The 24,215-nt window shown below is 37.6% G+C and overlaps 2 protein-coding genes across 2 annotated transcripts in view; one reads left to right on the top strand and one right to left on the bottom strand.

The window, feature by feature from the left end:
• LOC106708256 (talin-1) overlaps positions 1-18,369 on the top strand; it is a 59,892-nt gene extending 41,523 nt beyond the window's left edge. The window contains exons 39-64 of the mRNA XM_045682414.1: positions 40-225; positions 539-693; positions 949-1,092; positions 1,426-1,559; positions 1,660-1,772; positions 2,024-2,182; positions 2,572-2,732; positions 4,693-4,795; positions 5,466-5,596; positions 6,033-6,165; positions 6,555-6,678; positions 6,802-6,966; positions 7,588-7,778; positions 8,381-10,258; positions 11,527-11,643; positions 11,801-11,995; positions 12,140-12,341; positions 12,422-12,552; positions 12,848-12,967; positions 13,082-13,291; positions 13,617-13,795; positions 13,974-14,135; positions 14,492-14,815; positions 16,042-16,077; positions 16,616-16,783; positions 17,180-18,369. Coding sequence (XP_045538370.1) covers positions 40-225; positions 539-693; positions 949-1,092; positions 1,426-1,559; positions 1,660-1,772; positions 2,024-2,182; positions 2,572-2,732; positions 4,693-4,795; positions 5,466-5,596; positions 6,033-6,165; positions 6,555-6,678; positions 6,802-6,966; positions 7,588-7,778; positions 8,381-10,258; positions 11,527-11,643; positions 11,801-11,995; positions 12,140-12,341; positions 12,422-12,552; positions 12,848-12,967; positions 13,082-13,291; positions 13,617-13,795; positions 13,974-14,135; positions 14,492-14,815; positions 16,042-16,077; positions 16,616-16,783; positions 17,180-18,197 — 6,639 coding nt within the window. The 3' untranslated portion in view covers positions 18,198-18,369. The remainder of the gene's footprint in view (positions 1-39; positions 226-538; positions 694-948; positions 1,093-1,425; positions 1,560-1,659; positions 1,773-2,023; positions 2,183-2,571; positions 2,733-4,692; positions 4,796-5,465; positions 5,597-6,032; positions 6,166-6,554; positions 6,679-6,801; positions 6,967-7,587; positions 7,779-8,380; positions 10,259-11,526; positions 11,644-11,800; positions 11,996-12,139; positions 12,342-12,421; positions 12,553-12,847; positions 12,968-13,081; positions 13,292-13,616; positions 13,796-13,973; positions 14,136-14,491; positions 14,816-16,041; positions 16,078-16,615; positions 16,784-17,179) is intronic.
• Positions 18,370-20,590: 2,221 nt separating this feature from the next.
• On the bottom strand, positions 20,591-23,667 carry LOC106708322 (aldo-keto reductase AKR2E4). The gene is given in 9 exon segments (XM_045682590.1): positions 20,591-20,782; positions 20,914-20,963; positions 20,966-21,140; positions 21,385-21,552; positions 21,724-21,840; positions 21,983-22,054; positions 22,281-22,391; positions 22,581-22,682; positions 23,577-23,667. Coding segments are annotated over 9 exon segments (1,062 nt in total). The 5' UTR covers positions 23,652-23,667.
• Between the last annotated feature and the right edge of the window lie 548 nt (positions 23,668-24,215).

Here is a 24,215-nt window from a genome sequence, read left to right as displayed (position 1 = left end):
GTTGTAAGAATATTTCTACAATATACATGGTGTTTTCAGGTGTTATCAGCGGCAACAGTGATAGCGAAGCACACTAGCGCGCTGTGCAATGCATGTCGAGTGGCATCAGGCCGGTCAGCGGAGCCGCAGAGCAAGCGACACTTCGTGCAGGCCGCCAAAGACGTTGCCAACTCAACAGCCGCCCTCGTCAAGGAGATCAAAGCACTTGATGCTGATTATAGCGAGGTATGATACAAATTATTTTATCACCACACACTACATCAGCGGTCCCATTGCCATTTTGGCAAATTAAGGAGAACAGATGTTTCTTTGCCACCTTAAAATAAAAATAAACACCTGTTAACCTATACTGTTCACCACCACGAAATATGAAATACCACTATTCGCAACCTCTGTATAATTATGCCACTATTTATCAAACGTCGTACTGTTCAGCTTCATTCTTAAAGATTTTCTTGTCAAACTTAAGTTTCATAACCATGTTATGTACCACCTTGGACTATATTTAATGCAGATTTTTTTTTTTCATGTTGTGCAGGCAAACCGCGCTCGGTGCGCATCAGCAACAGGTCCGCTGCTGGATGCGGTGCGCAGTCTATGCCAGTTCGCGGACAGCCCCGAGTTTGCGGCGGTACCGGCGCGCATCTCGCCGCAGGCACGCGCTAGTCAAGAGGCCATACTCGTCTGCGGAAGGTAGAAAACTTCGACAAAATAAAAAAATTGTAAACATGTAAAATTCGACAGATAGAAATCGCTTGAAAATCACCTAACACGTTATGTTGAAATTAGTGATTACCTTACTTTCATAGTTAGAATTTAAGTATTTTTTCAATGTATTTTTCTAATTGTCATTTTTACCTAAAGATTATCTAATTTCGACCAATTAACGAATCTGATTGCAACAACAAAAATCAAATAGTTTAAAATCGTAATTTTGTATGTGCACAGGAACATAATATCAGGGTCGTGCTCTATGCTGGAGGCTGCGCGTGCGCTGGCGCTGTCGCCGCAGGAGCGCTCACAGTGGCAGGCGCTCGCAGCGCACAGCAAGACTGTCTCTGACAGTATCAAGTCACTCGTCACTAATATACGGTCAGTGTCTTCTAAAAATAATTTCCACTACATTGACATTTGTATTGACACTTAGTCATCACTTACATTCTGTTTGTAAAAAGCAGAGACAACAACGTGTATCAATATAAGTATAACACAGCAAGGTAATCGCAAACCATCCCTGCCTGTCTTATTTCAAACTGATAGTTCGAAGCGGTGACGTTTTGGTGTGACAATTACTAATACACTTCTTTTTGCTTTTCTTTACACTCTTTCCTATCCATAAATTAAAGCTTCTGAAATATCTACAGATTTTGATAGTGTTTTTAATATATCGTAACTATTTAGTCATCGATGTATTTGTTTACGCAGTGAGAAGGCGCCAGGACAACGGGAATGCGCCGCAGCACTGGAGACTCTCAATAAGCAGCTCCGAGAGTTGGACCAAGTGGCGATACAGGCTGTAGGACAGGAGCTGCAGCCGCGACAAGCGAACACATTGCAAGGTACAAATTAAAGAAAATTATACAATTTTAACTCATAACTTAGATTTATTTTTTTGCCGTCTGACAATAATCTGTTCTAATATACAATAAATTGTCGCAGGGTATTCGGAGCAGATAGAGAACGCAGCGGCGGAGATGCTGGAGCGCCTGGAGCCGCTGCGCCTTGCCGCCCGCAGCGAAGCCGAGAATCTCGGACACGCCGTTGTGCAGCTTGTGAGTTTATTGCACTCGTATAAATCAATTGAGAAATTGACCTTTGTATCTTTACGTCTTTCATGTTTCCTAGCCTGCCTTTGGGTCTTAATAAAGGCCTTAGTGCTTTGAACTGAGATCTTACTAATATTATAGATGCGAAAGCTTAGACGGATAGATGGACGGACGGATAGAACATATAGGCTACTTTTTAAGTTATTTCTAATATAAATAAAATTTCTTAATATTCTAAAATGTCTTTGTGTACATAGGTGTCGTACGCGGAGCCGCTGGTGAGTGCGTCGGCGGGCGCGGCCTCCAATACAACGGAGTCTCGTGCGCAGGCCGCGCTGCTGCAGCACGCGCGCACCGTGCTTGAGACCCTCGCGCTGCTCGTGCACTCCGCCAAACTCGCCGCTGGAAACCCCAGAGTAAGTGACACTTTCATTTATATTTATATATAATCCTTTTTCAGCCCCCCCCCCCTTTTTTTAATAGTATTTTTTTTTACTATTCACTAGCTAGTGTACAGAAATTATACATAGTGTTAATAGTTATAATTTGTAAACCTACAATAACCCTGACAGCTTAATTCAGGGGATAGACATAGATTAGGAATAAGGTAACGGCGCATAGAGATCGAAAAAGACAAAAGTTGTAAATTACCATTTACATATTACAGGACATGTTACTACCAAAAACAGTCGTATACAGGTTATTTAACAAGTTAATCAGTACCTTAGTGGTGTATTAATGCTAAATTTACTTGATGTGTAACATTTGAAGTAATAAACAAAGTATAAATGTGTTTGTCGTGCAGGCGGTGAGTGCGGCTGGTGAGGTGGAGGCGCAGTGTTCGCTGGCTCGGGCGGCGCTCGGCGAGCTCAGCACACATGTTCGCGAGCTTAGCTCACAACGAGGTGCTGTTGGACCTCTGCTCGACTCACTGGCGCGCGCTGTAGCACGTCTCACTGAACACAGGTACAATATTAAATCAATAGCATATCATTTTATTTATTAAGGTTATGTTAAACAATCGTCGTTAATCTAAAGTACTAAAATTCATGTCTACGTTTCTAGTGTACTACACACTATTAAATTCTAACTGAAAATTCGTACGTAACAATGTACTTTGTTTTTATTGGTGACTAGCTTTTACCCGCGACTCCGTCCGCGCGGAATAAAAAAAATGCACATAAGATAAAAAAGTTCCTATGTCTGTCTCCTAGTTCTAAGCTACCTCCCCATCAATTTTCAGCTAAACCAGTTCGACCGATCTTGAGTTATAAATAGTGTAACTAACACGACTTTCTTTTATATATATTAGATTCATTTAAAGATTCTGACTGTACGGTTTAATATTTGTTTGTGATGTTTGATTGAAGTCTGTTCTGAGTTAAAGCGATGTATAAATACTTAAAGTGGCCTTAACCGCGCGGTCAGCTGGCGGCTGAGCTGGTATATATAGGTATAGGCCGCGTGACGGACAGACTATTTGTGAACTTTATGTTGATAGCTGATGAGCGCATCGACCGGTTGCGATGTGAGAATACTTTGCATTACAGTTATGTACATAATATTGGAAAAAGATAATAATTATTTTAACACTAATCGTTGGTTTCTGAGACCCAAATCTTTGTATAAAACATGTCATCTTTTTCAGTATCTTTGACAAGACAGAGATAACAGAATGTTTCAATCTGGAATTTTGGTCTCAGAAAACAACGATAATAGGTGAATTATTATGTGTTTGAATCTGAAGTCTGTGTACTTTTTTATTATTATTATTTTTAAGTATGGAATATGATAAAGATTTAATACGAATAAATCGTTGATTATTCATGAAAACAATATTTTGGACTGAATATCTTATCAAGGAATAAAAAAATCAATACTATTGTAACTTATTGTACAGGGTGGTTAGGTTAGGTACGTACATACAAATAATAATGCCGAGTTTAGGGAGATAGTATGGTTTATTCTATAAAACTACGGCTAAATGGTTTTAATGGTAGTGAGCATACGCGGTATGTATGATGACCGAACTTGAACTGATTTGTATGAGTGGTCACGTCACCACGTGTGTTATAAAATTTAGTAGATTGCTAACGGGAAAACATGTATTTTGCGGTGTTTACACCGTTACACTCTTATTATTTACAACTATTTACCGTTGTAATACAAATGTATTTCGAAGTTAATACACAACTGTTGTATAGGGTTGGTAATCGGCGAATAATTAAGAGTATCTTGGCAAACTGCCAGACACGATCATTCGATGTAGATAATTGAAAATGACCTAAGCCACTCGCCGAACCCTATACTACACCGCTATAATATAACCAAGCATATGTTTACTTTTTTAAAACTAAAAAAAAATACTTGATGTAAGAGTAACCTTATTCTAGTAGATAATTATTAATTATATCTTACTAATATTATAAATGCGAATATTTGGATGGATGGATGGATTTGTTTGAAGGTATCTCCAGAACGGCTCGACGGATCTGGATGAATTTTCGAATGGATATAGAACATAGTCTGGAAGAACTTAATTCCGCCCTGACGGAGTCGCTCGACAACTAGTTTTTTTTATAATTCGTTAATTAAATTATGTCCAAAATGTGAAACTTTTTCAGTAATGTTGTTATAACCGTAGCTTCTAAAAGCCACAATGACGTAATGTAAGAAAGCTAATGTGTATAAACAGACATTACGCTCAGTCAGTGCGGATGAACCGCGCAGTATTGAACGCATGATTGTAATTTGCGTATATGAACAAAATGTACGTAACTTGCTAATGATGCGATCATTTTAATTATCATTAATTCATCATCAATTTAATACAGTGGTTTATTTTCCAATTCAAATACGGTTTATTACTTGTGAAACTTGTGATGTGGTGAAATTTTGTAGTAGTAATATTAATTTGTTTCTTTAGGATGTCTTTAATCGGATCATACGATGAAACTGATTCGTTCGTGGATTACCAGACCAGGATGGTGGGAGCCGCTAAAGAAATAGCGCGACTGGCTACTGATATGGTAAGAATATCTCAGTTACAAACTGTTTAAGTACCAACTGGTGTTAGTCAACAAGATTGTTTATTTTGAACGATTACGTACTAAAGAAGAAACTAAAATAGTTAAAAATGTATCCCCTAGGGCACTAACAAGCCTCTCCTAATTTCTTAGAATGAAATCTATATGGAAAGTTAATTTATTTAGCTGCACGATTTGTTTGCAAATACTTGTGAATAGTTTTTTTTTACGAGTCATTACGTTTTTTTAGTAACATTTCCGTCCTCAATCAAGCTACAAGGTTGTGTCGTCTAGAAACTAGAACCATGACCTAAAAATAAAGAAACGTTAAACTCCGATTGATGTTTTATGTGTCCAGTAAATAAAAATGATTCATGGCTTTAGAAGTAGCCAGTTAAAAGTGATTTAAGTTAAAAGTTTAAATAAAATAAATTTTAGTCGTACTAACAAGTAATGTACCAATCGTCTAGAATTATCTTAGTAATATTATAAATGCGAATGTGTAGATGGATGGATGGATGTTTGTTTGAAGGTATCTCCGGAACGGCTCAACGGATCTTGATAAAATTTGACACAGTTGTTTAACATGGTCTGGAAGAATACATCGACTACTTAATTTAATTCCGCGCGAACGGAGTCGCAGGCGACAGCTAGTAATTTATAAACTTTGCAGACTGCGAAATCGGCGACGGAACCTAGTCGTCTCGTGGAAGTCGGCAACGAGATGTGCGGCAAGTACGAGCAGCTGGCCGGCGACAGCGTCGGCGCCTCCGCCACCACTCCCAACGCTGATGTCGCCAACAGGTGACAATACATTCAGACCCTAGACCAGGGATCCCCAAACTGTTTCGGACAAGTGACCCCTTTTCCAAAATGAACCGTTACCACAGACCCCCACATGGCCAAATTACCTTCCTTTAAGATCAATTATTATTATTATTTTTCATTCTGACTTAGGTCCATAGAAGAAGAAAGAGTGAGAATTAGCAATGCTTTCAGTTTGATATCGACCCCTTTGGGAATCCCTGTCCTAGACCCTATTCATGTCTTATAGATGTGTCCTAAGTTCCCAACTCAACTCAAAAACTTATACTGATTTATAGAAAAATAAAATTGCTTTTGTATGTTCTTTGATTGATTCTTTGATTCAAATACGTCAAATTTCTTCTCGAAGTAAAATACATAATGTCTATAATTAGTATATATTATATATGAAGAATCTCTATTGTGCTTTGTATAGAATCCGTATGTCAGCTGTGGAGCTGGGCGAGGCTGTGTCTGAGCTGGTGAAGGCTGGTGGTCACTGCCGGCTCTCCGCCATCGCGCACAACCAGCGCGCTGTTGCTGATGCAGCACGACGTGTTAATGAAAAGGTTAACATTGTATTATAATTACTATGTTGTTGATAGAAAATATAAGTGTAACTTGAATTACGGTCGCATATTATTTTATAAGTATTCAAGCAGACAAACGTGCAGTTATTAACAAAATGCATTAAGTGTACGTCAAGGAAATGGGTAGCACAAACTAAAATATCGAAGAATGTGACAAATATTTCATATATATCTAACTAATATTATAAATGAGAATGTTTGGATGTATGGATGCTCAACAGATATCAACATAGTCTGCAAGAAAACATAGGCTATTAATTAAGTTTTTTTTTTTTAAATTAAACGCGGACGGAGTCGCGGATGTCAGCTAGTTGTGTCGGGTGTCTGGTCTGAAATTGTGCACCTATACCAGCGTATGTTATCTTCAGGTGGTGGGCGTGCTGAGTGCGCTGCAGGCTGGCTCTCGAGGTACACAGGCCTGTATCGACGCCGCCGCAACCATCGCCACCATCATCGGCGACCTCGACACCACCATACTCTTCGCTAGCGCCGGTAACTAAAACTATAACGAAATACTAAATTTCCTTCTCTTTAACATAACAAAGGTAACAATTTTAAATCAGTGAGAATACGCTTTATATTGTAACATATTAAAAATTATTTAATTCTACCCAGGTACATTACACTCGGACAAGGAGGGTGATACGTTCTCCAACCACCGCGAGAACATACTGAAGACTGCGAAGACATTGGTGGAGGACACCAAGACACTGGTGGGCGGAGCCGCCGGCACCCAGGAGCAGCTCGCCACCGCCGCCCAGAGCGCTGTTGGAACTATAGGTACAATACTATTGTGGCTCAGGGGTTAAGCACGTGACTTGCAATCTGCAGGTCCTGGGTTCGAATCCCGCCATGTACCAATGTGTTTTTCGATTTACATATTTATATTTATCCGACGTCTATACGGTGAAGGAAAATATCATGATGCAACCTGCATATATATCTGAGCTGACATTCAATTATACGTATGAAGTCAACGAACACGCACTTGGCTAGCACAGTGGGGAAGTATAGTGAGCTGATGAAAATGATGAATATACGGAAACTAAAATATAATCGCTTTCACAACATTTAGCAACATCTGTATACTTATGCAAACTTTCGAAGGTATTTTTCGGTTAAACATTACACTATTTTTTTTATATGTCACTGTTTTTGACTTAACTGTACTAGTATTTTAAAACAGAGTAAAACATATAGGTTGTAACCCAGTGATGCGATCCAGTAGACATCTTCCAAATATCGTTGATATCCGAAAAAAGATATGATGCGAGAATGTTAATTGTTACTTACTAGAAAAGGTTGACTCGGTTCTTCATATTTGATTCTGTCTCTTGCAAGGCGTAATATTCAAGTACAAGGCAAGTAAACTCCGGCTAACATATTTATGTCTGTGTTCAGTGCAACTGTGTGAGGTGGTGAAGCAAGGAGCGATGTCTTTGGGTGCGGGCAGTGCGGAGCCGCAGGTGTTGGTGCTGCACGCAGCGCGCGATGCCGCAGCCGCACTGCGAGACCTCGCCGCCGCAACCGCAGCAGCCAGCGGGAAACATGTCGCCCATCCTGATATGCAGCGCCTCAAGCACGCCGCTAAGGTATGAACATACCATGTACACCACACACACCACCGATCCTCAAATTTTATACAGGACGATATTTTCTGTTGTTTTAACTCTTTTTGTTAATACTTTTGAATAAAATTACACACCTTATCTGAAATATAAAAAGATAGGTGATAATCACGTATCACGTAGGTGATTATCTTGGATACATACCACTAATGAAAAATATTAGATACGTAGTAATTCTTAAAAAAAAATAGTATTTAACATGTTAGTATGTATGGAATGTAATGTTTCTTGTTAAATAAATCTTAAAACAATTTCACGAAATGTAATAATTGCTTCATTGTATTACTTGTTAGAATGCTATTAAGCACATCTTTAGTTCACGCTACACCACTATCACAGTAATCTTGCACAAAAAAATAGAAAAACAAAAGATATAGGTTTTTTAAATTATATGTAACTAAATTATACAGTTAAAAAACTGTACTTCTATTAAATATTATTTCTTTATGTTACAAAGTTTGAAACATTATGTCTGTTTGTGTCTTGTCCTGTTTATTGTTATAGTTAAACAATGTTTATTGTCAATATTGGACTTTAACCGCGACTAATTCACGGTTTTCCGATAGCGGCTGAGCGACCCAACGAAGCGCTGGAGTCTACCCATCAAACCTAATACAATGCCGCGACAGAACAAGCGCCGGTCCATTACCCTCGGCCTCAGAACTGACTACAACTCTTGCGATTCTGAGACCGATATCTTCCAGTCAGACCAAGAAGACGAACTTGTCAAGCTCTTAGACTATTCTAGCCAAGATGATGATGTCTCCCCTTCTATATTCCATGATAATTGTGAGGAGGCAATAGCATACATAGAAAGCCTAATGAGAAAAACTCCAGAAAGAAGTATAAAAGATGACGACTTGAATGTACGATACAATTTAACATCACGGAACAGCATTTTCGATATGGATTGGAGGGTGTTGAAATACGGTGAAAATATATTCCTAGGTGAACTAAAAAAGTTAGTAGATATTGTCGTTCAGATATCTGATAAAGATGAAGTTAAAAGAAAGCAAGATACATTGAAAAGAATCAAAGCCACCACAGATTTGGATAAAGAAATGAAAAGGCTGTCGCAAGTTATAGAAGATCTGGATTCTGAGGTTACAATTCCACCAGAACCAGTTGAAAAGGAAGAAGTAACGAGCACAATTAAAACAAAACAGACTATCTCGTTAAAGGATACAGTACCAGGGGTGCTAACACCAACACTCAAAAACACAATATTCAAAGTCAAAAAAGTAAAGCCTATAAACTTGCGGCAAAGTCCAAGCCCGGATTTTAAAATATTAGATAGTGCCCCCGTTGAACCAGTTATCTCTGAACCATTCAGTCCCGATCAGAAACAGAAAGATGAACCAAACGAAATAACTGTCAGACCCGAATCCAGAACAAAAGAGGTCAAGTTAGAATTTTGGAAATTGTTTAAAGATGATACTGAATGGTGGAAGGCATTAGCTAAAAGAAATCTAGAAAAAATGGAAGAGACCAGACGTGAGTTAGAACGCTTTAGTGGCCATGAACTAGTTCTAGGGGAAATTAAAACTGAAATCGATAAATATGAAAAGGAAAAAGAAACCTTGCAAACATTCATCGAAGATGTCGATAAGTCTAAAGCTATTAATAAAGAATTAGAATATAATAAAAAATATGAAGACATTGTCTTGAAACTGATTGACTTTGCAAAGAAAGATTTCATCTATAAAGGTTTTGATCCTCTCATTGAGAAATTAAAGGCTCTTTCCAATGTTCAAATCGAAGGTAGAAAGAAAAAAGTTGTGCATATCCAAGATATTATAAATATATACAGCCAGATTGATGTATCAAAATATACCTACGAAGAGTTGTGTTTGCTTGAAAAGTATTACAAAGAGGTTATAAGGAAGTACCAGATCGAGGCTGGTATGAAAGAAAATGTAATGCCTAAAATAATATTAACACCTGAACAAAACAGGAACGAAAGGAAATCAGCACCGCCTTCTTTCCATAGAAATGTAATTTTAAACGTTCATTCAAGTCAAAATCTTACTAAAAACGTAAACCATTATAGTAACACGTCTTTGAATAATGGAGGTTCTCTCAAAAGATTGCAAAGAAATAAACAAGATTCTGCAAGCAATTTAGATATCTTTGATATGACCCGTACATATCCTCTGGAATATTACGCCAATAATTGGTGGTCTATTTACGAAGACATCCTAAAGAACCGCGAACATCAATTTGGAACAATTGACAATTGGTGGAAGTTTTACGAAACAATGATAAACAAAAAAGATACCACTGAAGAAGACTTGAGTAGAATTCGTGCCATAATGGAGTACAAGAGCAATGGAAGAAGGTCTAGACCTAACAGTCGAATGGAAGAGCAACTTAAAATGTTGGACGAAATTACGAACAGCAGGTTCCGCGAGAGCGAAGACGTGAAGACGAGCGACAACGACTCGGTCAGATTTCCAAATAGCCTGTACAATAACCGACCGTGCACCGCGTCTAACAAACGAGTCATGCAGAGCACGCAATGGATCGCATGGTGTGGAGAAGAGTCGCTTGTCATGTTGTCTGGTGTTTGGATCATCGGATCATTGTTGTCGTTCTTTTCTCTTCTTAATTCACATGTTGGTGTCCTAAGCATATAACTACACTTGCACAGTGCTAATAAAAAAAAATTACACTGAAAAACCCTCTAGTTCGAGTATTATGCTTACGATATCATCATACTTCAATCATTTTCAGCTCAGTTGTTCCAATCATGAGATTTAGAAATGTGTTTAGTTTTGTTTTTGTATCGGCCTCTGTGTGGCATGTCTGTGGGACCTTAGGTCGTTGACCAGTAACGTGAGACCCCTCCGCTAAACACATTTCATGAGAAACGTCAAACACGCTCCATATCACGGTTACCTGGTGACTCGGATCGTCGCTTGATATTTTAAAAGTGAATAACTTTAAAAACCACAAGCTTTCATTTTATATCACACACAGCGAAGCTTTCAAAGTCCAATATTGACGTACACACAAACAAGCTTTATATTTATATTTTTTTTAGTATATTTATAATTTTATTATGGTTGAAAGCTTATGGGTTTCCTGCTATAGCATGAGCTTGTATATTCTGAATGCAAAACATTGGGATTAATATATTCTATCGGGCATAGTTTAATTTTCTCATTTGGCAACCCAAAGCTTTTGAAGTGTAGTAAATTGACATTTAGTTGTTTGTTTGGTCTAACATATGTCAAAAATATAACAAAGGTTTTGTTTTTCAAAGTATAATACTAAAACCATTTTATGTAGCAGGAGTTTAAAAATCAAATTGCAATTATTAGAAAAACACTGAAAACTGATTTTTAGTGATATTATATGCTTTTATAAATCTCTTAGTATGTAAATATGTTATTATGTGTTTAATGTATTCTTACCAAGTTCAATATTAATTAAAGATATTTGTAAATATTTGCTTTATATGAAAATATAAACACAGCTCATTATTTTATTGGCTTTTGTGGTTTCATAGAAATAATAATTGGGTTATATTTATAGGGCAAAATTGGGACAATATTAAAAAAATGCTTTTATATTTTTTTTTACATATAATTAAAAAAAATAACCACAAATATATTCCTGGTATTAACTAATGAGAGCTTCTTTAATATCAGTACTGATTATTGCTACATAGTACTGTATAATTTTACAATGATTCGTATTCCGTGTGTAGGTGATGGTGACAAATGTGACGTCACTGCTGAAGACTGTCAAGGCCGTGGAGGACGAGCACACCCGCGGCACCAGAGCCCTGGAGTCTACTATTGAAGCCATCTCACAGGAAATCGAGGTAAAGTTGACAGATAACTTAAAAATACGCAGATAACAATTTATTGGACTTTCACGTTTTAGATTCTTTATGTGACAAAGATTTATTATTTCAAAATCTCTTAAGTTCGAGAAATGAGGAAATAAATTTGACTAAACTAATGCACAATGTTTCAAAGGTGTTGATGTCACCGACGCCCGCTAAAAGCACGGCCACTCCGGAGGAGCTGGTGCGGTGCACCCGGCTGATGACAGCAGCCACGGCGCGCGCTGTGGCAGCTGGCAGCGCAGCAGGCGCAGGCAGCCAGGACCAGCTCACCGCCGCCGCCAACCTCGGCCGCAAGACCGTCGTCGACATGATGGTCGCCGCCAAGGTAAATAATATTCCTGACCAGTAGTCTGCTCGAAGGATCATGTATTTCCATACAAATAGTTTAATTATTTTGTTTGCTTATTTTGAATTGCTTTCTGTCAAATTAAATCAAGTATTTCTATCTATAATATTCCGCTTTCCACAGGGAGCTGCACAAGCAGCGGAAACAGAGGAACTGCGGATACGCACGCTGGAAGCGACGCGTGCAGCGGGCGAGGCGTTCCGTGCTCTGCTGCAGGCTGTGCTGGCGGCCCCGGGCGGCGCCGCGCGCTCCGCACTGCCCGACCTCTCGCGCAGTGTGGCCCGCGCCGTCGCTGACATGCTCGCCGCCGCTGAACTACTCAAAGGTAAAACTAATTTTTATTTAATTTACCTTAACATCAGAGATACGTAGTTGCGCAGATGATAAATGTACTGTATATTTTAGGATCGGAATGGGTGGACCCCGAGGACCCGACTGTGATTGCGGAGGCGGAGCTGCTGGGCGCGGCCGCCTCCATCGACGCCGCCGCTCGCAAACTGGACGCGCTGCGCCCGCGCAAGCCGCCCAAGCTACAGGTACATCTACCCTCCTTGCTTATTATGTCCGTGTGTATGTGTTACTGAAGAACAATGGCGTATAGAAGACAGAAGATACCCGAGTGGCGCGTGTCGGTAAGATATGTTTGATATTCTTGGTTGTATGTTACTATCACCCGGGAATCAAACATATTACATACCGATCGTGACCCAAAGCATCGAAGAAGAAAGAAGTTTACCAACGAAGAGTTTTATATATCAGAATTTATTGTTAATATCTTTGTTATTAATTTAAATGTCATAACTGTGTTTAATGAAAGATAATAATTTGTAGGAGGCTGATGAAACATTGAATTTCGACGAGATGATCTTAGAAGCTGCCAAGTCCATCATCACCGCGACGTCAGCTCTCGTGCGCGCAGCCTCCGCCGCTCAACGAGAACTCATAGACCAGGTCACATATCTTTATGTGCTTTATCATATCACATCTATATTCTGTAATAATTGAATACGAGATGAATCGTCCAAATAAATGGGCAATGGTACAAACAAATGTTGGTGTATATAGGGCAAGGTGGCGCGACGGCCGGCGTCCTCGTCGGACGATGGGCAGTGGTCGGAGGGGCTGGTGTCGGCGGCGCGGCTGGTGGCTGCAGCTGCGCACGCGCTGGTGGAGGCCGCCAACGCGCTCGTGCAGGGCGCCGCCTCCGAGGAGCGACTCATCTCCAGCGCGAGGCAGGTCGCCTCCTCGACCGCGCAGCTTCTAGTCGCCTGCAAGGTAATATCATATATTTGTTTTTTGTAATGAGGTACATTAGTGTTCTTCAAGTCATGGATTTGACTATTAAAAATGGTTTTAAAAATGATAAAGGGATATTCACAACATAACTAAAAATGCAAAAAATTATAAACCTGTTAAATATGCTTTAGATGTTAATTTCATACAACCATTAAAATTTAAAAAAAAAATCTTGGGACTCCGTCTCCTAAGGTAGGTATTACAGGAGGCCTTCTTTAATTCTGTCTTAATTAATGTCTTATATTATTCTAGGTATGTATGTGTGTGTGTGATCATTATAACAAATGTTTGTATATTATTTCAGGTGAAGGCGGACCCGTCGTCGGAGTCAACGCGTCGTCTACAAGCGGCGGGTGCGGAGGTGATCCGCTCCACGGACAACTTGGTGCGCGCCGCGCGTGAGGCCATACACTGTGACGACGAGCGCAGTCTCGTGCTCAACCGCCGCATGGTCGGCGGCATTGCGCAGGAGATCGACGCCAGGTGAGACAATAACTGTTAAAACACTACACCTACCACCTAAATACGTAGTTAAAATATTATGCTATGAAATACAAACTTCAGTGATACACAATGTAACAAAAACAAATTATTCCACAGACAAGAAATATATAAAATCAGTGTCGAATTTGAAATCTTCATTATCTATGTAATGTTATAGATCTGAAGTGCTCCGTATTGAAAAGGAGTTGGAGGAAGCGCGCGGTCGGCTGACGGCCATCCGCCAAGCCAAGTACAAGTTGCGCGCCGGAGATACGTCCGGTGATGATACAGATACCGACCTGCAGATGGGATACGCCAGCGACGCCTCCACACACCACAGGTAAAACTAAAGCAAACACTAAATAATGCTCTAAATAGAAATAATAATTATAGCAGTTGCCTGCGTCTCGTTTGCGCGGAATTAAAAAATATCTTATAATAAATATAGCGTATATCCGGGGATAGTGTATCTTACCAACGGTGAATGAAATTTTCAAATCGCTTATATACTAAATATATAAATATTAAATCTTTTCTTTTTATAATATAAGTATAGATGATGATAGCAATGACGACCGCACTGATGGTTTAATAACCATTACCTGATGTGACATGTAATTCCTGAATATTTATTAAAATTTCTTAGAAAAAATATTAATATGAATTCATATTAACAAATATATGTAACCATTACAGATTCAAAACACCAAACAGCAGCTTCGCGAACACAACATACAGCCCGAATAGTACATACTCCGCACAGAACACTACCAACATAAGTCAGAACACCACCAATATCTCGCATCACGTGACCAGCCTCAACCAATCGGTGCACGGCGCCACAAGCCCCGCCCACAACGTGCAGAACCACGCCCACAGTCCCGCCCCCAGCCCAGCATCCAAGCCGGACACCAACGGGTACCAGAGGGAAGACAAGTATACAGCGCAGAGCCCCACCTTCTCCAGCTTCAGACCACCGCAAGACGAAACGCCTAAGAACTACGAAGGGTTTACAACACGGTAAGTGTTACCAGTGTGTTGACTTAACGAAGTTTACATTTTATAGAAACAGACAATACATATTTTAATTTTATCATATCGTAACTTTCTATCTATCACTCAGTATATAAAATCATAACGAACATTTCAATAATACTTAATTATTATCATCACATCACAAAAAAAACTCCGATTTCATTTTAATGAATGTTTGCTTGTTTCCACGCTGCCATCGGACACGGACAGATGATCGAGTTACATTCGCAAGCCTTATTGTATAAAGTGCCTTCATTCTCATCTTATGATTCGTTCCTGAATTGAACAAAAAAAAATGTATTTTCATATAACAATGTAATAGATTCTTCCAAATTTATTGTTAATTAAAATTTTGATAAATAGTTGGAAATTATGCTTTTGGTTGGAATATATTCGTGAATTATGTATCCTATAATAAAAAAAGTAGACACCATATTAAAAAAAAACATTTTACTATTGTTTGTTCAGAAACTATATAAAGCACTCTGAAATACATTTTTCGAAAATTGCATAATTTCCATATTTACCAATACGTATACTAAAAATCCATTTATCGTATCATGAATTCATGCTTCATTCATGTTATCTTCTGAAATTGTCATTTTATAAATGTGAAATGATAAATTGTGTTATATTTTGTAATTGAACAATTTCAAAGTCAGTTTATGATAAAACAAATGGTACAAATTATCTTTGTTGAAAAATACATTTGTTCTTCATAAACTGAAAATGCTGAAATGCTCTAATAAATCTGCCAGAATCTAATGTAACGCATGTAAGGCTTTTACGCTTTCTGCAGATAACTGAATCATAAAATAATTTTAAGTTAGATCTATGTTTACTTTTATTTTTAATTTGTAGGATTATTAATATTGTAGAATTTCAACGAGATTCGAGACTCTTTATTACTACGATACGAATCGCTTTAATTTTAATGTTGTAATCGTAATTTCTATTTTATACAATCATCACTGACTATAAAATATTGAAAAAAAATTGTCTAATCACTAGATCGTTTGCCTCCTTTTTTAAGAAAAAAAAATTGAATGAATTTATGAAGAAAGTGCATTATAGAATGTGGTCAGAGATCAACGTATAACTAGTATATTAAAGTCTATCTAAAATCTAATAACTATAGTTACAATTTAGATCGTATCTTTATAACCTTAGCAATAACTAAATAGATACTGAAGTAATATTTCGTTTCGCAGAGAAAATACGAGCAATGATAGAACGATGAAACACGAGTAAGTCGCTGTAACAAGCTTCGGCTTACAGTGTATTTGTTCCATGTGCGTCCTCCGCGACCTCCCGTACATCGTTCTGTACATACATACAGCTTTTACGTGTTATGTCTGCTACGGCCAGTGATTCCCAAACTGTCTCATTTAAAATGTCTATGTGCTAACTAAAAACTATTTATTTACAAGTCCTGTAAATATTTTAGTTTTGAAAAGTTTGATAAAAATTAAATACGACTACATACTGTCGTCGGCATTTGGAATTAAATTACTACATTTGATACTGACCCAATATGAAAAAGGAGAGCCATAAATAAGCAATTGAATTAAAACAATGAATGTAAATAGGTTCTTAAATTGTTAAACGATAATTCGTAACTTAGAAATAATCGTAATTCATTCGTAACATTATAATAATTTGAAGACTGACTGAAGGTTGGAAACCACTGGCTTAGACTAAGAAGTAGCGACTAACAACTAATGAGTGTTTTTTCTCTTTCTCCCTTCCTTAACCTGCATGCGGGTGATTAACCTAACCGAATAGGACGAGCGTGACGGAGGAGACGGTGGTCGTGAAGTCGTTGCAACTGCCGGAAGTGCGCACCGCCTATCTGGTCTCTGACGACGGCCCCGACGTCCCCAACGCCGAGCGCGTCTTCTACAAGAGGGAGCGGCCGCCGCCCCCGCCGCCGAGGCGCATTTCCCTCCTAAAGTACGAGGACAACGCTAGTTAATTGGGTTCGTTCTGGCTCTTCCATCCCTTGCGCACCGGGCAGCCCGCAGACACCACCCACCTTCACTGGAAAAGTAAACTGTTCGAACACCATCAAGACCTCACCCGCTATGTTTGTTATTTCGCATTTCAGAGACGACTTGTGCTAAAATCCTCTTTCATGTTCTCGTCGATTGGCCGATATGCTGTTTAATATCACATAATTAATTTCCAAGTTATAATTCTTTAATGTTGTTATTAACAATTCTTCTAACGCATGACGCATGCCGGTGCCGGTTAATGCCTTCCTCTCTTTTCGGTTGCGGGAAATTCATTGAATTATAATCGATTGCCCGCATGACGGACTAATCAGTAATCGAATTGCGAATATTACAGTTACGAGACCCGACTCTACGACACACCTCGACCCGTTAACGAGTACGTTAAAACTGAGGAGCAACGCCAATTCGAGTCCAATCAATCCAGCCAGTATCAGTTCAGTAAGCAGGAACAAAGGTACGGCTACGATTCGCAAAAACTACCCTCACCCCTCAGTCCCAAGTTCAATGCCAGGGACTTAAAGTTCGAAGAACCTATCTACTCCTCTCTCAAGAAGCCGACCACTCCCAAATCGCCGTTCGACGGCGTCGGGCAGACCTTCTCTGAACACCAGAAATCCACCGAAAACATCCCGGGCGGCATCAAACATTCGGAGTACGCCGTTAAAAGTGAATCGTATCAAAGCTATCCGAAGACGGAGTTCATCTCGTCCGAAACCAGGCAGGAAGTTAAATCTCCCTTCACGACCTCCACCCCCACCAAGTACGAGAACAACCAGTTCACTGAATTCTCCAAGAATTCCATGGACATAGTGAAAGCTCCGACGCCAACGTTCGAAAGAATATCTTCGCCGTACGGCAAGGAGGTGCATAGCTACGGAGGTCCGAACTATCATGAGGAGACCACCACGGAGGTCAAGGAGATACCGAACGGCACCCAGAAAATTACCACCACCAAAATCTATAGCTCGTCGCCAGTTAACATGACTAGTACCAGTACTAAATACGAACCCATCAAACTCGAAGGTATCGACGAGCTGTCGAAGTCATTCGACAACGATTCCAGATATAGCACGCTGGATTCGCGTTTCAATACGCTGGACTCGAAGCTGAGTTCTGACACGAGCCGGTCGTTCATGCGACCCTCGGAGTTCCAGTCCTCGGACTACCAGACGACCACCAGCGTATCGAAGGTGAAGAAACCTTCCGAGCTGGTGAAGGAAATCGATAGCTTGGACAAGAAGTTCTCCAAGCAAACTATCACTTCTGAAACAATAGAACGCAAGTCAGTTATGACCAGCTCGCACAAATCCGAAACCAGCTCCACAGTTACAAAGAAATTTGGCAACTTCTAAACTTGGCATCTATTTAGTCGTGTGTGTCGTTAACAGTTCTCTAACGCTTTAAGTGTATTTATTTAGTTGAGGAAATGCATTTTATATAAAATTCAATAGTTTTTACAAAGATATAAACTGTATATTTAATAATATATTAATTTCCTTGTGATTATGGTGTTATAAAGAGCTATAAATACTTTAGAAATGTAGTGTAAAAACACTATTTAAATTACATTTATTTATATTACATTTCCATGTTAATTTATAAACGAATATCTAAAAATGTAATTTTTAACACCAAATCATAAGGACTTAGTTGTAAGAAATAATCAGAGGTGCTATAATATTTTATTTATAGACAAAGGTCGCAATGCAATAGTGCCTACATCATTTGGTACATACATACCATATGGTATGATTAACCTATTTTTTATTTTATTATAGATATAAAGTAGTTGATCTTTTTATGATGTTTAAATCTGGGAACATACATACTATTTGCTTCATATACCATTATGAATAAGTAATTATTCAATTATTAAATTATCTGCTCGGTTTGATATATGATAACCGTAAGCTTCCACAGGCCAAAAACTTATGCACATATTGTCATTGCTCTCATATAGTTAAAAAACTGAGTCAACGATATGTTTTTGAACTGATACGTCGGCAGTGGAGGTCTATGGTATCAACAAAATTAATAAAGTATGTTCCCTGCCTTATAATTCACAAAGTGCTAACCCCATTGGGGGACCTTATTGTAGATGCCTTTTATATGTAGTTTTTAAAGTCTCATGTACTATTTTGGCAGGTTTTTATAAATGAAATAGCAGCTAAAAAGTTCGATGTTTCAAAGTTATACAGCTTTGAAATGGGAACGAAAATTCAAATGCCAACTAAAGGTTTGAATCCGATACAATACTGTTTTCTTAGGAAAACGGGACGCATAGTACATAGTGATTCAAACCTATAAGTTTTATATTCGGTTATATTAAAATAATCATTGTGCCTTCAAAAATATTTATAAAATTGTACAAAAAATTATAAGTACATATAAACAAATTCTATATATTACAATAAAGTTGACCTCAAGACATTGAAATATGTGCCATAGACAAGTACGTATAAGTTATGTAAAATATTTTTTTTTATAAAGTCTATTATAGTGGTAGTAATTGTTCGGTGCAATTTTTTTAATGGTAAAATAACACTGTCTAATTAGTTAACTTTTTTATATATTTAATACATCGCTAAATTAAATGCTGACTAAATTATTCGATCTCCGTTTATTTTTTAATTTTGCATGTGTTTTTTCTATCTGCAATCTCTCAATGTTTGATTCTAATTGTAGAAGTGGTAGTTATCTGTGCAAACAACTGGCAACTATGTTGACAGCTGTCATTTTTTGGTATGACGTATTTAGTAGTGTTTTGTGTTTGTTCTTATCGTCTCGAGTTAGACATGGTTTTTAATAACCTATTAACATTTACTATATTAACATTAAAGCATGTTGTTATTAATATTATAACAAAATGAATTGGTAATTATATAATGAAAGGACAAAAAAATATATATTTATAGATACGTTTTTGTGCCTTAACCAAAATGAAGTTTTGCTTTTTTGATAAAAATACTTATTGTATGAAACTAATGATTAATTATAGGTTATAGGAAGATGCCCGCGAAAGCGATTCGTCCACTGAAGGTATTGAAACACCAATTCAAATAGGTTAGATGTATACAATTTACATTAGCGCAGTGTTTTATTATAAGAGACGTATCTATTTTTAAAACTTGATGCTAGCCTGTAGCGTAAGAAATATACCAAACCTGTACCACGAAGTAACATACTAGAAGTGTTGCCATAGTGAAAATTTCGAACTCTACAGGTTGGTTTGTTAAGCAACTAATTATTCCTAATTTAAGTAAAATAAGGCTAACTATTGTGTCTTAATTCGTTCATGTAATCGTTTTATAATAACTCGAAGTAACCAAATTTTTACTACCGCAGTGTTGATAGTGGTAGTTATTTAGTATCACTGAAATTGAATATTTATAGGACACGCTACAGTAGTTGTTTAGTTTGAGTAAGATACATAATATATGTAATGATCAATATTGTAATTATGTGGGTAGTAATATATTCTAATACATTCTCATTTTATCGTCAACAAACGCCAAATAATCAGTTTCGTTTAGTTTTCTATTTCGTAATTATTAACTTGTTAATTTTATATTGAAGTTTTATTGCATTCTATTCTAGAACAGCTGGTAGCTCATATTTAACATATATCTTAGTTGGGGCATTTTGTGGTATCTAAACGAGTATGACTTACATTTGTATGTAATAAAATATAACTAATTATAAACACCTTGTTTTTTTATTGTCTCATTCGGTTGCCAAAGTTCTTTTACACTGTAGTAAATTCTCTAGTTATGTAATAAGGTGAGTCGGACCAACTCTTGCCACTTCTGTAGTTCACATCGTAGCCTCCCAATGCCTTCCTCTCCTCTGTTGACAGACCGAAATCGAATATGTCAATGTTTTCTTCTATTCTTGACTTTGTAATCGACTTTGGTATAGGAATGACACCCAATTCATACTGAAAAAAAAAATAGTTTTTAGTCACCTAAATCATTACTGCTCAACATTAATGCATATCTCTGCCTATCCCAGTTTTTGTGAAGTTGTATTGTCCAGTCGAATCCGACCATTAGTTATAGAAGTTATAACAAAGATTAGTGAATATAAAGTACCAAATATCTCAATATGATCTGCGGCACTGTCTTATTGTGTGTCGCGGCGATTTGTCGCAACAGAGGGTCGTTCACGCGTGGCCCCGGCGCTCCGGGTAGCGCGCGCTCCGGGAACACGGACCCGAATGGCGTGTAACCCATTACCACTATATCGTGCTCGCAACAGTAACGCAGCAGAGACGGCTGCTGGATATTGAGGTTCACCTGAAAATAGATAATAGACAATGCCAGCATTATTTGATAGACTAACTGAATTACAAACATCTAACCTAATAACCACGCAAATGTTGAGAATGTAAATTAAGGGAGAAACTATAAAAATAGTGTTAGATCGATTTGGAGAACGAAAGCCTAGCACCGTGCCCCATTCCACATAAAGTGTGATAATGTCAAGGAGATGAAGAGAGAAGAAAAAATTTTAAAGAATCAAAATGAAATAAAAATTTACCTCAATCTGCGCCACTGCCGGCTTAACGCACGAGCTTTTGATGAGCCTGTCCATCATGTGCGCGTTGAAGTTTGAGACGCCGATAGAACGTGTGAGGCCGCGCCTCCTGGCTTCCACCATGCCCTGCCAGGTCTCCGTGTAGTCGGTCAGGTCAAAAGTACCGTTATCCTGAAATTATAATTTCTCCTACATTTCGTTCTAGTATAAAAAGCGACCTCATGGGCTGTTTAATTTTTCATAATTATAAATTTTGGGAAAATAATAATTAAAACATATAAAACTTAATCTACATCAATAGGGTCCAACGTTCGTAGGTCATAAAAATTTTAAAGAACTCACAAATTGTCCGATAGGTAAGTGTATAAGAAACAGATCCACATAATCCAAACCGAGTGCTTCCAGAGATTTTCGTAAGGCTGGTACAACGGCCGCACGGGCGTGGGAGTCGCTCCAAAGCTTTTAGATTTGTATAATAAAAAATACATTATTAATATTAACCTAGAAATTAGTAAAATATTTTTTTCTGACTCAAACTGCGTAACTAAGGATTGTCAAACTCTGGTATATATTCAAAAATTTGAATAGTCTAAAAACGTACCTTTGTGCTAATAAATACATCTTCTCTCTTAATTACACCTTCACTAATCTTTCCTTTCACTCCTCGACCCACCTAGTAAAAAATATTTGAATTTGTACACATAAATAGATTGAAAAGTAAATCAAGATTAAACACATTTGTAGAAGATTATAGTGAATTCGAATTCCTTTTGAGTTCCTACCGGTTTTTCCAATGATGTAAAGATGGGAAGAGAAAGAAGTCCGAGTCCTTAAGTTTACGTCTGTATTTTACGAAGTCACGGTACCATAACATCCGAGTTAGCCACTTTTTCACTTACCGTTTTCTCGGTGCCATAGATGTAGGCCGTATCAAAGAGTCTATACCCTGCATCGATAGCCCAGCCCACTGCCCGCTCCGACGCTTCTTCATCCACTGGGTTAATTATTGTCTAAATTCCAATAAATGTGCACTATTAAATTAAAAGTAATCAATATAGACAAAGTTCACAAAAGATTGGTAACATAATACAAGCTTTGCGACCAATTTAGGTAAAATAAAGAAAGTAAAGTAAAATATAGTTTGTAACATCGCTCGTTATCATGTAATAATTTAAAATTTATAAAAATAAAATACAAACTAAATTAGAAATTCCAAACCAAGTCCCTAAGCCGAAACTTGGCATACGTCGTCCATCATTCAGCTGGTACGTTGGCGGTTGATTCTTCGACGCGTAGACACACTAAAAGTAAAATTACATTACGTAAAAGGTTTTTATTTAACATTTGGGATCGCTCTAAAGTCATATTGAATGCAGTAGAGCCACAGCGAAAGCAAATAAACACCAAAAATAATTAAATTGAATAAAATACATACGAAAAAATGGTAACTTAAATACTTACTGCAACAATGGTTAAGTAGAATGGCGTTAAAAAAATATTTGAAAACATAATTGTGAAGACTTTCTTGAACAAGTCACTTTGTTAGACTTGTTCTTTCAGACCATCAAAACAAGTCTTTATATTAAAACTGTCGATTAGTTAAGTCTAATTTATTGTAATTAATAACGCATAATTATACCTATCTGTTTTGTTTAAAATTCGGGAAAATAAACATATTTTGACAGTTGGAAAGAAATCCGATGTTTCATCGATTATGTGCAACCCAATTTTTTGCATTTGCAAACATAATAAGAACAAAAAAATCCCCTATGCAATAAAATCTTGCCTAAATGGTCCACACCATTGTAAATTTGTTTTTAATACAGAAGACCTAATCATAAGTCCTAAGCAATCTTTGTATTGGTAACATTATTTTATAATACCATCATTTGTTCCTGTAAAACTTTTAATCATAGATAAACTTCTTTACTCCTTTAGTTTCAATGAAATGATTGAAGCACTTAAAAGTGTCAATATTTGAGTATATACCCTATTACACTAAAATAATCTTATACCTATATAAAATTCTCGTATCACAATGTCAGTTACCATACTCCTCCGAAGCGGCTTGACCGACTTTCAAGAATTTTTTTATCATACGTCTATTAAGTTTTCTTTAACTCCGCGCGGACAGAGTCGCGGGCTACAGATAGTAATATATAATTTTACTCAATAACATAAAAAATAATCATTACCGCTAATGTCGTTGAACTCTTTATACCTTTAAAATGTTGCTTAACAATAATGGTAACGTTATCTCGCTTTTTCATTTGTTTTGTTACAGAGAATCGTCCAATAGGTTTTCAGCGCCGAATATATTTTATTTGACGTTGCAAGTTATTTCTTTTAATCTGGACAGCAAAAGGTGAGAGGCGACAAAAAACAATTTTTAGTTTACCTTATGCAAAACCTAGGATGTTTATATTTTTATTTTGGTAATAGAAGGCATATTTACTTATATGCCTGCCAAGAATCGCACAAAAATACATCTTACTAGTCTTACTAGTAGTATTATGCAAATGTTTAGATGGATGGATGGATGTTTGTTGGAAGGATGGAAGGATGTTTGCAGAACGACACAACGGATCTCGATGAAATTAGGCATAGATGTAGACATAGCCTGGAACAACACATAGGCTACTAATTAAGTTTTTTTTATAATTTCGCGCAGACAGAGTCGTTGGTAATAGCTAGGGATTTTCATGAACAAAATTAACGATAAAATATGAATCGGAAAAACTATACTTAAGCTGAAAAACACGAAATTTTAATTAAGGACATACGCGCTCATTATATTAGCACGAAAACATGCTTTTACTAAGTGCTCTTTATGG

Source organism: Papilio machaon, chromosome 19 (assembly GCF_912999745.1).
Source record: "Papilio machaon chromosome 19, ilPapMach1.1, whole genome shotgun sequence".
In the NCBI taxonomy this organism is placed as follows: Eukaryota; Metazoa; Arthropoda; class Insecta; order Lepidoptera; family Papilionidae; genus Papilio; species Papilio machaon.
This window is presented reverse-complemented; position numbering and strand designations above follow the sequence as displayed.